Source organism: Helicoverpa armigera, chromosome 11 (assembly GCF_030705265.1).
Source record: "Helicoverpa armigera isolate CAAS_96S chromosome 11, ASM3070526v1, whole genome shotgun sequence".
NCBI lineage: Eukaryota > Metazoa > Arthropoda > Insecta > Lepidoptera > Noctuidae > Helicoverpa > Helicoverpa armigera.
The window spans coordinates 4,200,911-4,215,264 of record NC_087130.1 but is presented as its reverse complement, the minus strand read 5'-3'; the positions used below and the strand labels follow the sequence as shown (position 1 = coordinate 4,215,264).

At 35.0% G+C, this 14,354-nt stretch overlaps 1 protein-coding gene across 2 annotated transcripts in view; it reads right to left on the bottom strand.

Moving 5' to 3' along the window:
• LOC110379525 (collagen alpha-1(XVIII) chain) overlaps window positions 1-14,354 on the bottom strand; it is a 124,718-nt gene that overhangs the window by 56,072 nt on the left and 54,292 nt on the right. The window contains exons 11-23 of one of the 2 annotated variants that reach the window (XM_064036900.1): window positions 13,892-14,098; window positions 13,425-13,568; window positions 13,003-13,092; window positions 11,697-11,931; window positions 11,431-11,502; window positions 11,110-11,222; window positions 10,942-11,034; window positions 9,000-9,122; window positions 8,220-8,350; window positions 7,741-7,920; window positions 6,329-6,472; window positions 5,857-5,937; window positions 5,177-5,276 (exon numbers count right to left, since the gene is read on the bottom strand). In XM_064036900.1, the coding sequence (XP_063892970.1) occupies window positions 5,201-5,276; window positions 5,857-5,937; window positions 6,329-6,472; window positions 7,741-7,920; window positions 8,220-8,350; window positions 9,000-9,122; window positions 10,942-11,034; window positions 11,110-11,222; window positions 11,431-11,502; window positions 11,697-11,931; window positions 13,003-13,092; window positions 13,425-13,568; window positions 13,892-14,098 (1,689 nt within the window). In that variant the 3' untranslated portion in view covers window positions 5,177-5,200. Of the gene's footprint in view, window positions 1-3,626; window positions 5,277-5,856; window positions 5,938-6,328; window positions 6,473-7,740; window positions 7,921-8,219; window positions 8,351-8,999; window positions 9,123-10,941; window positions 11,035-11,109; window positions 11,223-11,430; window positions 11,503-11,696; window positions 11,932-13,002; window positions 13,093-13,424; window positions 13,569-13,891; window positions 14,099-14,354 lie in introns of those variants that run through there. The other variant, XM_064036899.1, reaches the window with a different exon arrangement.

Genomic DNA, 14,354 nt, shown 5'->3' with positions numbered 1-14,354 from the left:
CGTTACTTATGGTAATTTTAAATTGTACACAAAGGATAATAAGCGGACACAAACGAAGTGGACCTTTGGATAAACGATACGAAATAAAACCTCTTCGGTGTATTAAAATCCACATTTCCATTACAGAATGACCCTTGCTCCAGGCCACTTTGGACGGAGATCTAACACCTTTAATTTAGTCCAAATCCCCTCTAATTTAACAAAGGCACGTTCCTCCCATACGTTCCCATGACCCCGTTTTATTAGACAGATTATTTTAACACATGTTCGTGCCCAAAAAGTGACAACTTTATACGAAATGATATAATGAGTGTTACCTCACTTCATGCCAGCTGCTCCATTGTTCCTGTCATATTAAAGTTTTATCCGCACAGATATGATTGCATGCAATTTATATTTTCTGTCTTATTGTCTAGGAGATAGGATTACGTTTTGTACATCTGACGGTAAAGTGTAACTTGGTACAATGGATGTTGCAGGCACCCCGTATATGTGTTTTGACGTTTTTATCTTGTTTAGTGCGGGTTTGGATGGTACTGCGTGTTTTTAGTATTCCATTTCTTCTTAGTGTTATTACGGTTTTAGTGTAAAATCCGCTTTGTATATGAAAAAGATTCTGTTGTTATTCGGGACATGTTTATAGACAAGTTGTATAAAAAGGTTATTAACCTCGAGATCATAGATGTGCTGATTTCATTAAATTTAAGAAATTCCCAAATAAATAAAATACCATCCTGGCTTTATTCAAAGTAAAGGTATATTAAGTATTTTAACCTTGGTAACAGCGGTAAATATATAGTCTTAATACTATATAGTCGGAACTTTTCATATCATTTAAATAATCCACTTTGGCCTCATTTCTACCTAAGCATACCTACTAATGTCGCTGTATCAACTTTCGTCAATTGGTCAAATAAAGTTCCTACAAAAACAAACAAAAAACAATTCTGTCCGTGCAAAATTCTTAACCCATCCTCACACGCTTGAATATGAGCATAAAAGCGACAACCTCCAATGAACTGAACACGAACATCGCAAAGGAATTCCCGTGCAAAAATCACAAGTACTACTCACAGTGGATTCAAACGACTTCTGACTTCTGAAATGAAATCGGATTAAAGCACCTCGGATTCCGACGCAAATCCGGTATGAATAGCCAAGACCTAATTTTCAACGAACGCCCTATTTCCACCTGCATCTCTGTATAACATTCAAGACTAAGGAGAATAAAGATCAGAACATTTTCATTCATATTTGGGATTAGGGTTATGCCCTATGTCAGCCATAAATTTTGGCGAAATGCAGACGTTACGATCCCTATTCCGCACGACCGAATGTATGCATGGATCGTTTACGGCATTAAGAGGGGTAGATAGGGAAATTATAAGATAAAATGGGTTACTTTAATATATATGAAGGAATATGTAAGATGTAGATCCCATGCATATTTAAGACTGTTAATTTAATTCGCAGAATTGGCGAGGGTGTAGCGAGTACCTACTGGTAAATATTCGAATGTTGAGTTTCGGATTTAGGTAATTGTCTAAGCTGAGTTTTTACATTAGGTAAAACCTTTCAGTATTTTAAAAGCATTTCCTAATAACAAATGTTTTATCAATTCTAATAAGACGCGACACAAATATTTTTCACAAGGCTTTTAATATGATTTAAAAATTTTACCTTGGAAACTTCGCACGCCAGGCAGTGTCAACGTCCAAAAGCAATTTCCCAATAATTTGTTTTACAAAATTACAAGCTATGACTCTCCCTAATTAATGTTTCGACAGTGACATGGCACTTCTGTTTTTTTACCCATTTATTACATTGGTCGCGTATAAATGAGCTGTGACGCCTTTTCGCGACGGTCGATAACCTACATTTCATCAAAAGGTTTCTGGGAAAAGTAAAGCAATTTTTTGAACTAGCTACCCACGTTCCATGTTTTGGATTACTTAAAATCTTTTATTCAACTTTTTGCGGAATACTTCAACTGCGTCGTGTTGAGTTGTAAGGTCAGGTTGGGGTTAGAAAGTTTAGGTATTAACGAAAAGTCTGGGGTAAGCCGGATTTTTTGTTTGATATCGATTTTTATTATATTTTTTACTCGTACACAATAAGCTTCGTTCTACAATCTAATTTACAGATTATGACCGCTAACAATAGCCACAACACTTGTGTGAATGCCTATAAAATTTTAGAGTAAAATTGCCCAGAATATTCTAGATAACTAGAGAAGAATAGAAAAAAAAAAACCCTATCACATGCAAATTCGTTGCAGAAAAAGTCAATTGGGGTCAATGGCTCGCTTTGGTAGGCAATGCATGCCAGCTCCCGTACTTTTTGTAGTTTTTTGAAACTCCACTGAAATCTATGCAAAGTGGCTGAAGTTATGTGCCGTATGTGGAAACTTTGCTGATATATTAAAATATGGAATGTGAAAAATGTCCTTGATTTTGGAGCTTGACTTAGGGGATCTAAAAATACTTCATCATTTCGGACATTATAGTTGGCTCTTTATTGTAAACTTCGTTGAATCTGAAGTAGGTGCATATCATACATACTTTGATAGGTACATTTATAAGTATTGAATGCGGTAAGAGTATGCTCACATAACTCCTCCTCCTCCACTACTCATGACTATAAAATTAACAGTTGTATTAACTATTATAGTAATCTGTGGTTGTATACTGAAGTGACAAACTTACCATTTTCGAATAAAAACTTCCTGTTCCATCCTAGGTAAAAGTAGCACTATATTTCATCTTCCATTGTTCTACATTACACCGAATAAAACTATGCCTCATTATATCACAATAAATCGTAGATTCTGCAAGTAGGCTTAATCATCGCATGTCTAGCTTAACTAAAGCAAGAACGGCACGCGTGTATGTAACTATATTTGCATAAACGCATTGAAATAAACCACTAACTTAGTTACCGCGAATTATTGTTCGGCTTTTATATTCTGCTGGTATAATTTTATTATGCTTTAGTTGTGTTGCCTTCATATTTCTTTCGCAAAGTAAATTATTTATGGTTAGTGTTTCAAGTTATGGGAATATAGGTTTCGCAGTTATGGTGTATTTTCATTTCAGTACTTACTTTTTTAAAATAATTTCCTAGAAGTAAAGTGGGCATTAAATAATGTGTATCATACTTTTTTTAACAACGTCAAAAATCAGGGTTAGCAGCGGTGAGGGAGTGTCAGACTCTTACTGACTAAAAACCGCCGTGTTCCGTTGTAGGCCTTTTATGAACCTACCAGGGCCATGGTAACTCTTTCTAAAAATCCCGAAGCCCATGTGTATCATACCTTGTTTTAGCTTTTGATGATATTTGAACTATTGTTATATTATTCAGTAACAATTATGCATATGAGTATCAAGATCCTAAATGTTAACAACTGTGTAGAGGTATGACCTTTTACTTACACCTACGCTCAATGCAATATGTAAATGTATGTGTGTAGGAAGCATCAGATGAAAACCTAATTAGAATTACTTACTACTGACCTGACTATGCATATATATTCCAGGAGCTAAACTATGAAAGTAGGTTTCATTCATTTATACAATCTTTATGGGTTTTGAAAGCTAAGGTGATAAAAACAAACTACAAACTTAATAAAAAACCTTCATTTTATTTTCAAAACAATCTGTACTTATTAAGTACAATAAAATTTTACCTAGCATTCGTTCTTTTTTTTAACAATGAAAAATTACAAGGTCCTTACGATTATTAGTTATATCATTTCACTTGACACTTACAATTGATGCGTCTATGAATTAAAGTAAAATAAACTTTACCAGCTAAACAATAGAGTCGACATTTATTTTATATTGACTTATCACAGGTAGACTGTTCTCACGCTACAGTGGCTTCTCGTTGGCAATGGCATCCGAAAGTTAAAACACAAAAGTATAACTTTGTACAAAATATTGGGAAAAATGATATGTGGTATGAGGATGCCTTATTTTGGTCAAATAACATTTTTATACTGTTTCATAATTAGGGATCAAGCATGGTGGAAATTTTCACAATTTTGTAGGATTTTTTACTCGTCAATTTTGGTATTATTTGACGGACGGATCTTGAGGAATACATAGGTAGTTATAATTATATTTACAAACACTAAAAACATAGTATGAGAACAGTCCCAATATAAATATACAATAAATATATACAGAGAAAATACAACACTAATTGTAGCTATTTTAATATTAACATTCCATTTTAATTACATTTTATAATTAATAATTAGGCTTCAAAGATGGAGGCCGAAGAACGTATTAATTTAGAAATAATACATTTAGAATTATTTTTTCATACAATGTCAACGTCGAAACAATTATAATTTTAAAATTGCTTAAAAATAAAAGCGCTCGCTCTTAGTTAAACTAATCAGAAGTCTAGAAAGTTATTTACAATAATAAATTATTACATACAGTGATTAAAATTTGCTATTTACAAATATACGGAAATGTAACTCATAAAAGTAATTCTCGCTTTTTCTAAATTCAGTGATAACGATAGTACTGGCATTTATCATATAGATAGTTATTTTGAGCACATTATGATGACGAGGTATAAAATAATTTAAGAAACATTCAACCTTCTTACAGAACAAAGCATTTTAGAATTTTAACTACAAAAAGTTTGCTCCGAGAATTTTTGCCAGAGCGAAGACCTTTTTGACAAGTTCTTTGAACGTAATATTTTCAAGGGAAAATATGATTTAAGAACAAAAACTTGGCATTTTATTTCAACATAAATAAATACGGCTGTCTTTTCTTGTCATTTGCTCAAGACGTTTTGTTTTGTACCAACCAGATAGGCTTTTGTTTGACCTTGTCTCAGCTTTTACTTTTTGTAGGTAAATTAATTATGAACGTCAAAAATTTCAGGTTTTTATGAAGGTATCTTGTAATTTCTACTTATAAACAGAGCTGAAATTAATAAAAAAGTAAATCGAAAAGCACCAAAAGGGTTGAAATATTTTTTTGCCGTACACGAGTTCGGAATTACATCGCATCACTGCTTTTAGAGAAACCATTTACAGCATCGTTTATTTATTTCAGTAAATATTGTCGATATGTTCCACCGGAATCATTGCTTTACGAAAACGTATTTATCTACATACAATTTATTTACAGTCTTCACAAAATTCTCTTAATTTCTAGTAAAAATAGCTAGTCAATGTCTATAATTTTCGCCTAGTTTCGTTTCTTTCTTCGATATCGTTTAAAAATTGCAATTTTTCTGACACGTTGTGGTACCTGCGAGAAAAAACGTGTTCAATGAATTCATTTGTTAGGTAGGTAGGTAGGTGTTTGACTGGGAAAAAGCTATTATAGATATTAAAGAACTAGGCAGTTTGTTAACAAGAACATCGGTTTTATTGTCTGCTGTGACCACTATCAGATAATATTGTACAAGCTGTTGACTAGAGTGTATTATAGGTGCTAACACAACCGATAAACTGCATATAATTCATATATTTATAATACACAGACCACAGCCAACAAACATGCTCATCGCACAAAGTGTTGACCGTACTAGGAAAGCACCTACTTTATATAAATAAGTTAAGAAAGGAGGATCCAATTACTTTCGCACAGTGGAAAACGCAAAAAACAAACAAGAGTAAGTTTTTCGCTAAAAAACTAAAAGATGATGACGCAATGTTTGCTATAGAGAAATTCCTTAAAGTCTAAAGAATTTTTATAAAGTGAATAATATTTTAATTCAAGTCTCCACTAGATGTTTACTTTGCCATTGCTGCAAAAATTATGCAGATCTTGTAAAAATAAAAGGAAAAGAGTACGTAGGAGTTTTAATACGTTAAAGTTTACTTACTTGGATCGTTTTTTTCTTCTAACTGTATCTACTGGCGTTGCTTCCACACATAACACTATTAGTCTACTACTGCACGAATATCTGGGAAAAGAAAATGTTTTTGAAAAATCTTTTCAGCACAACGGACGGACTTGTAGAGAATTTTCTTTTTCGCGATAATGGGTGCGACAGAAATTATGATTATTTTTACTAGGCATGGCTTTGGTTTCGTCCTGCATATATTCTCAAATTCAGAACATTTTTTTTTAGTAATTAAAGCAGAGAGAAATCATTTGGAAAATGTTAAAACTTTAACAAATTACTATATCAGTCGTGTCTGAACAGAACACCAATATAAAACTGATGTATATAATGACAAAGATATGGATGAATTTTTAAATTCTTTTTAATTTTTCTTCTTTAATAGGACAGTTTTTTTATCTTTATTGTAATTTTTTGTAAACACAGTGTATAAAAATTCAAAACTACTTACGTTTCTTGGTCTAAAAGCTTATTGGAGCGAAGCGATGACGCGAGCCCGAACTTGTCCGGACTACTGCTGTGCCAGGCATCGCAGTAGGCGTCCATTGCTGGCTCACCATTAGGATTAGCGCCGTGCCACACGGCTTTAGTAGGCCTAAACGCAATGGATAACGTATATTAGATTTTGTTACCATCTAACCTCGAAGATTGGAATTTGGTCGCAATTTTGGCAGATATTGGCTTTATTGGGTCTAATGTGAATGGAGGCAAATATTATAGGTGGTAGAACCCTTGGGAAAATTGTATGCTTATTTGAACTTTTGAAGTTTTGTCCTAATGGTTACCTCATATTTATTGTTCCCATTGAACTAGCCCACGTAATCCTAATTATATGGATGATATCATTTCAAAGTAAAAAGAACAGGTGTTAATGTAATTAAAATAAATAGGTAAGTACCATACCTAGATAAATTACAAAACTCGTTACAAATTATCCTCATAAGCAGTACAGAACAATTAATTAAATAGACCCCATTAATTGTCTCTTGTGGCCTGGATCCCAGGCTTTGTTTAGGTTATAAATAAATACCTCTGTGTTTTGGGTAAATTAAATGTCAATTTCACCGCGTATAATACAACTATTTCACAATGAACTGCCTCTGTCAGCAAAACATTGTCTGGAAACTCTAATCATCCTTTAGGTACGTAAGTCTTTGGTAGGATTACTAAGATTAGCGTCCCAGAGATTGTGTTTTGAGACGCGCCTTTCTTCAGCCCAAACGCTAATTTATAGATCTGCGACAGTCACGATACTTAAGTTCGTTGATAGATTAATATAAAGTACAAAAACACTTCATTTCTCATCAGACAAACAAATGACCGTAGAAAAAATAAATAAATCGAACGAAGGTCAAAGAACGAATAAGATAGCAATAATGCCAATCGAAGGATACCCAATTCCAAGAAACCTGTACCGTTTACACTTTCATTTCTGAAGCAAAAGCAATACAATATTCCAGCCTTGGGCATCTTGAGTGTATTGGCTTCTAAGATTGAAATACGTTATGAAGTCATACCGCCAGTCGTTCCGAATTGCCACAGAAAATAAGGTAGCTTATTTCTAGGTTATCAAATCTGATAACGTCTGTTCTGCTTTCTCGACTTCCCTTTCATGTTCAATTTGTCATAGCGTTTCCAGACAATCTGTCATCTAGTAATTTGCGTTACATAATAAACAAATGTCAACGTGGTTTTATGTATTCAAATTACTAAACGTTGTATCGTTAACCTGGATTTAGAGACACGTGTAAATTCTACTTTCATTTTGTTACTAGGTGTCCGTTTATAAAATAATCATCGTCTATTACCATTTTTTTCCATTGCCTATCTAAGCAAATTAATTTGTTTTTAAAGCATACTTACCATCCAGGATCCATAAGGACGTTTTGTCCACTGAAGCTGTAAATCCTGGGTGCATGGGCGAAGAGGGCTCCAGACCCGTCGAACATTTCACCCCAGGAGTTGAAGAGCACATCACCCCTAGTGTTGACCACTGGTATCTCTCTGTCCACCCAACTCACAATGGAGTCTATTGTTTGGACCCTGATGACAAGAAAAATACATCAAAGGCTGCAAAAGATACTACATTTTATTAATTTTTAATTTTCAAAGTAAGTTTTTAAAAGTACTGATAGTTTCTAAAAGGACGTCCTTAATGGACATTAAATGGGTGACTTGACTTCAAAACTACTAATTTTCTTTATTGCTGTACTATAAAGAATATCTATTAGGAACTTTTTGTTTACAGACATACAAGAGCGCTAAATAAAAATGGAAGTTCTCAAAACAAACTTGAGTTTTTTTTTCTTTAAATACGAGTAATGTGTTAGATTTTTTCTTACCTCGATGATATGAAAGCCCTAAAAGTACCATCCATATTGGCTCTCTGAGATTGTCTTCGGCACTCATAGTTGCTACTGCTAACTCCATGCATATCACCCGTATGAGGCTCATTCAGAGCTGCTAATCGCAACTGTTAAACAAAATTATACCTTAAGTACAATGTGTTATTTGCAACAGCAGAATATTAGTAAAAATACTGTCTAAAAACGTGTATACTTTTGTAATATTCTTTTTCATTATTTGACAAGACAATGAATAAAATATACTTCTGTCCTGAATCAAAAGCAATTCCATTAGTGTAAAGTCTAGTCTAGTTTTCGCAGAAGGAAACTTGACAGGACTTAAGAGCGTTCTTACTTTAGCGAAATTTGCTTTCGTTTTGCCCTAAAACATTGTTTATTTTAGACTGAGACTGGTTTGCATCAATACGTCTTGAAATTCCATTCTGTCATTTCAATCTTTTGATGTCGAAATAATTCAAGTTTTAAAGTTAATTTACCGTGTAACGTAATATTCTGCGAGTATCAAGATGTTTTACTCTATTAACTATTTCTTAAATGTCAGCTATGAAAGTTCAAGGTTATTAAAGTGCTGAATCATCAATTTCCTTCGGCATGCTCAAACCGGGGTTTTAGCAAGCTTTCTTAATGCAATGCTAATAAAGTGTGGCAGGAACGATGACGTAATTAAACGGTGACATTTTAATTTCTACATAAAGGTAAATACAGGTACGGAATACCTTCTAAGAAATATAATGAATAGTTTTTCCACAAACTTACCACAGGACCTTCTATAGCAGGATTCTTGTGATGCACTAAGCTGGAAGTTTCCAGAATATTCTGCAAAGGTGACCTTGTCGGTCCTCCTGCTGGTGGCGTATGGATAGCTAACAATGACCCCATCTAAATAAAAAAATAAACAGCTAAATATTTCATGAAACTGCCAATCATCAAAAAGTTTTTCAAAACACAATTTCCTCACACAATTTATTTTGTCAGCAAAGAAAATGAGAAATTAGATGTTGGCACAAAACATTGATTGATATATTTCAACTGTAGATATTCCAAATTTCCTCACAGTACGAGAAAATAAGCATCCTTGTTGACGTTCTGTACAATTAATTCTGAACTTTAGGCCCCGACTTTAAGAGACAAATTTAAATGATTCGCAATTTGCAAAATTGTTAACTCATTCAGATGTTACCCATTGGGAATAGGAATAAGTTTCGTTCAAATAACAAGACCCGAATAAAGGCGGAGTTCCGTATTCCCAACAGTCTAAGGAAAAGAAAATTTTCTTTATTATTCATGAATATTTAAAGCTTGAAATCTCGTGGTAATAATATTTAGAAATCAAGTTTCTTTTGTCGATGACGGGGAGTGTTTTAATCCAAATGAACAGGCAACTGGGGTTAATAGGGTGAGCTTCGGGAGTTAGGAAACAATTTTGATTGTATATTCATCAGACCATTGTTTCTATAAACAAAGTATCTAGATATTTCCATTTAGATCAGAAGAAAAATATGGACTTTCCCACAGTTTTAATAACTGAAACTCTATCTTCGTCAGTTTTAATTACTTAAACCTTGTAATGGCTACAAAGTAAATTATTCAGCTTGTTAATAATTCCATATTTCATTTCATATTCCATTACGTGTCGTGTTAAAACCGGGTGTTTGAAATTATCTAACCGCAACCGTACATTAACTACCACGCACACCACTTCAGTGTATTGGCAGAGGAAATTACTAAAATTAACCCCATTTTAATATAACATATTCTAAAAGCCGTACTTTGTTTATCGTAGTTGATAAAACATGGGTTATACTGTTTCTGATTTCAATTTTTGTCACCTCGTTTTTATACCTAGGTTGTTTCAGCCAAAGTAACATAAACTGATGTATGACCGTATGAGATTGACCATTGATTTTTTGCCCGTATTTACTTTATACCCACGACAGCATATTAAGCTACGACGTATCTAGTCCGATTACAACAAGTTTGTAGTACAACCAAGATGTTTAAGTGTTCCGTCCCGTATCAATGGGCAGCTTACCGGTACACCGTAGAACTATAGGACCATAATTCCTTCGATGAACTATGGGAGCACACTCGTGTTTCTACGAACACGTCACATGATAAGGCGTATGTACCCGGCCAATAGATTCCCGTATCGAACCTGCATACGGTTTACCTCTGTTTTGCCTATCAATACCAGAGTGATACCGATATTGTCTGTGATTTCTATAGATCGTCAGAGGTGCTAGGTATTCATGCACGGTGGGACACACGGAATTATAAAGACTTAGAAGCTAGTCGAAACTATTTGTAAGTTCTTTTTTTGAAATTAATAATCTATACTAATATTTATAAAGAGGTAAATAATATAAAAATAAATAAATATTCTCAGGACACCTTTTCACAAACAAAAATAAAAGTAAAATTTTTAAGTTTGTATATAGGGGGTAATCTTTGGAACCGCTGGTCGGATTTCCAAAATTATTTCATTGATGATACATAAGCCACACTGTTCCTAAGTGCCACAGGCTATATTTTATCTCGCTACAGGCAGTAGTTTGCATGGGACGCGGGTGAAACCGCGAGAAATCGGCTGGTTTTAAATACAAATGACACTGTACATGATTTATATAAAAGTAATTCAAAATAATTCATTGGCAGTAAAATTCACAAGTAATTTTATAATAATTATTTTTTTACTCACAGCTACGTACTGCCAGCCATTGTTGACACGTACAAGTAACGCTTGTTCTTGAATGACGTACGCCAACGTGCCCAGGGGGCTGTTTGTGCCGAGCTGTTGGAAAAAATACGTGAAATTTATTCTTTGTAGTTCACGAAGTTTACAGGTAATATGTAAAGTGTTACTTACGCGTATCAATGAATCTGTAGTTTTAAATAGTATAGTCCCAACAATAGCTCTTCCATCTTCGTCATCTTCGAAATCTGCATTATCACCCAAAGGATCCAAAGGATCACGGTATGCTGGGAAAACATAACAAAACAATATTCTATCAACAAAACTATCTTCAACGTAAAAGTTCTTCGCTGTGCACAACTTTTAACCAATTTTTTGCAACATTAAAATGTAAATAGGAATTTTTCAACTCAGCGGGTTTGAAAGTTTCCTCTGTATAAGAAAAACAATCCTGACTTAGTTCTTGGTAAAAGTGTTTGTAAAACTATTGCGTACCAAAAGGTTCCTGCCGGTATTGTACAAGATGGTTCAAGTTTCTTATAATTTGTAGTGGATCGCGTTGTTTTCCTGCGAAAAAGCAGAGCTTCTTTTTATTTTCATTCTCTTGCATAGCGTTACATTTTCGGAATTTAAATAAACAATTGTTGAACATTATTCCTTTTTGTTTGATAAATAAATGGTTTTTAACATTATTTTTAGAACCTATTTCAAAGCCATAGTCGTTATTTTTACGTTTTATCCCAAACCACTTTGTAACTCACCTCCTGTAGGCTCGAGACGATTAATCCCGGGGCTATCGGTCAATGTATCTGGCACTTCGTTGGGATAAACACCGGGGGGTCCGGGCGGCCCGGGCGGTCCCGGGGGCCCCGGTACGGTCATGTATTGGATGTTAGTGGCCGGTGTTCCCGGGGGACCCGGAGGGCCTCTGGGCCCATCCTTACCAGGCGGACCTGGCGCGCCGTCGTACCCTCGATCGCCTTTCTCCCCTTTTACCTTAATATAAAAATATTTGCAACTTAATAACTATTTGAATTTGTTTAAACTTCATTTTTAGTTTGCAGACAACGCAAAAATGCTTAAGGCGAAACTTGCGAGTCTTATTTTTTTGCTTATCGCAAGTTCGGTAGTTTCAGGGATGTTTGGTAAAGAATAAAAAGCAATACTTCGTTCGTTCCACTTTTAAACAGAGTAGAAACCAACCAGCAAGATTTTAATTTCGAATATGCATACCTACCATTAAAAGACCTACCTAAAAAGATAATAATAACTATAAGTACTTAATTTAGCACCAGTGCTACATACAAAAATATATAGAATAAAATCCACATGGCAGGATTTCGGTCTACTAATTCGATACCCACTATAAAAAAGTGAGTGGCCACGGGAGTACGCTGGTAAAGCCAAAGCCTCGTTCATATTAGTCAATGGGGAACAAAAGCGGATTGTAGCCACATGCGGGCTTAGTGTACACGGCATACTCTAAACCGAACGTAGTTTTGTTAAAAAAAATCGGGATCGGCTCTCAAGTTTTAGCCGAATAAATTATCGATGAAAAATCGATATCTTTTGTTTCTTTCAGGCAACTAAATACGTCACCGATTTTAAAATCTCCTGTATTGCTTAATGTGGAACACAGTAGCAGTAATAACAAAAGACAGTTCTCCAAGGCAGGGTTCAACCGAAAAACCGTTCTCAAAGAAAAAAGTCGAGTAATTTCTAAAAGGACCGAACTTGATCCAGTTACTTGAAAAGTATGTTTCATTTGCACTTTTATTTTATTCTGTCACACTTTTATTCGGTCGCACTCTTTATATGTATAGGATGCAACAGAATACATACATATTCAACCGTCCAATTAACCTAGAAAGTCGCCGTGGACTAGACCAAGGCATTAATTACGAATGTGCAGGTTCGAACTAAAGGTCCCAGTGTAACTTTTTATACGTGAATCTTATCATCTGACGAATTTAAAGAAAAAAATATGAAGGAATCCGAGAAAAAAATATGAGAAGACGATTCAGCTGCAGTGGAACAATGAGGTAGATGATGACGATGCTAAAATACCTTTTCTAAATCAAGTGGGGCACCACCAGGATCTCCTTTCTCCCCTTTCGGTCCAGGAGCTCCTGGCTGCCCAGCGGCGCCCGGTGGACCCTGTCAAATGTATAACTGTAATTATGGTATATCCAAAATTTAAGGCATCTAACTTAAAAACCATTAATTCTGGTTGCAATTCGAAAAAAGTGAATAAAGCATTTTTTCAAGAGTTGCGTCAGGTCAAAAGCCAAACGAATACTCGAAAGGTTTTTTTCGTTCTATTGGGGGTTGAGTTCCAAATATTTTCACAGATCTACTTCACTTTATCTATCAAAAAGCTGCAATTTTTACAACACCGCCGATCCTTCATCTGTTTGAAAGGACCGTTTTGGGCCCGACGAAAATGTTGGAAAAAGTATATGAATAGTTTAAAAGAAGTTATTTCTCACCGTCCATCCGGGTAGTCCTATATCACCAGATACTCCATTGTTGCCCGGAGTCCCTGGTGGCCCGGGTACGCCCGGAGGTCCTCTGGGTCCGGGAGGTCCCGGATGTCCTCTTTTGCCCCTTGGACCTGATTCCCCTTTATCACCCTGATAAAAAATATACGTTCAAAAGACTTCGCAAACTTTGGTTATGTAATCAACGCGTACGAGACTGTGCACTTAGCTTTGAACATTAATCATCCGTGGTGTAAATTACTATTTCAAACAATATGTGTAATGGAGGAAATCTTAGACACATCATGTGAATGAGTAACGATGTCAGTCGAGTTTGTTGTTAGTTTCAAAATGGAGTTAAACAATATTAATTAGATACCAACTTTACAAGGTCTCCCTGATTTACTTTGTATTTTTTTATAAATAACAAGTAGAGTTTCGTCCAAATTCAAGTATACATTATTCCAAGTATTTACCTTTGTCAAAACTAGCGCTTCGTCTCTCGATATGGCAACAGGCCCTGGTGGGCCCGCGTCACCTTTGTCTCCCTTAGGACCAATCAAGCCTGGAGGTCCTTGAGTACCAGGAAGGCCAGATGGTCCGATATCTCCTCGTTCACCTGGCTTTCCATCAGTGCCAGGAAATCCTTGGGGACCTTCCATGCCTCTGAGCCCCTTTTCACCCTGAATAAAATATTTAACTTAGTTTTTTTGTTCGTTTAATGGGTAATTTTGTTGGTTTGTATTTTTTTCGGTATATTTCAATATTATGGTGTTTAATATAGGTTCGTCAGATTTTGTATACAGGGTTAGTGTAGGATTTAGTAAACTGGACTAAAACTGTTGTTACAAAATACGCTTCACTGTATTTTTTATGTAACCCACGAGGGATTCATAATTTCCATACGCAATTATAATTCAAGGCTTCATTAAAACATTA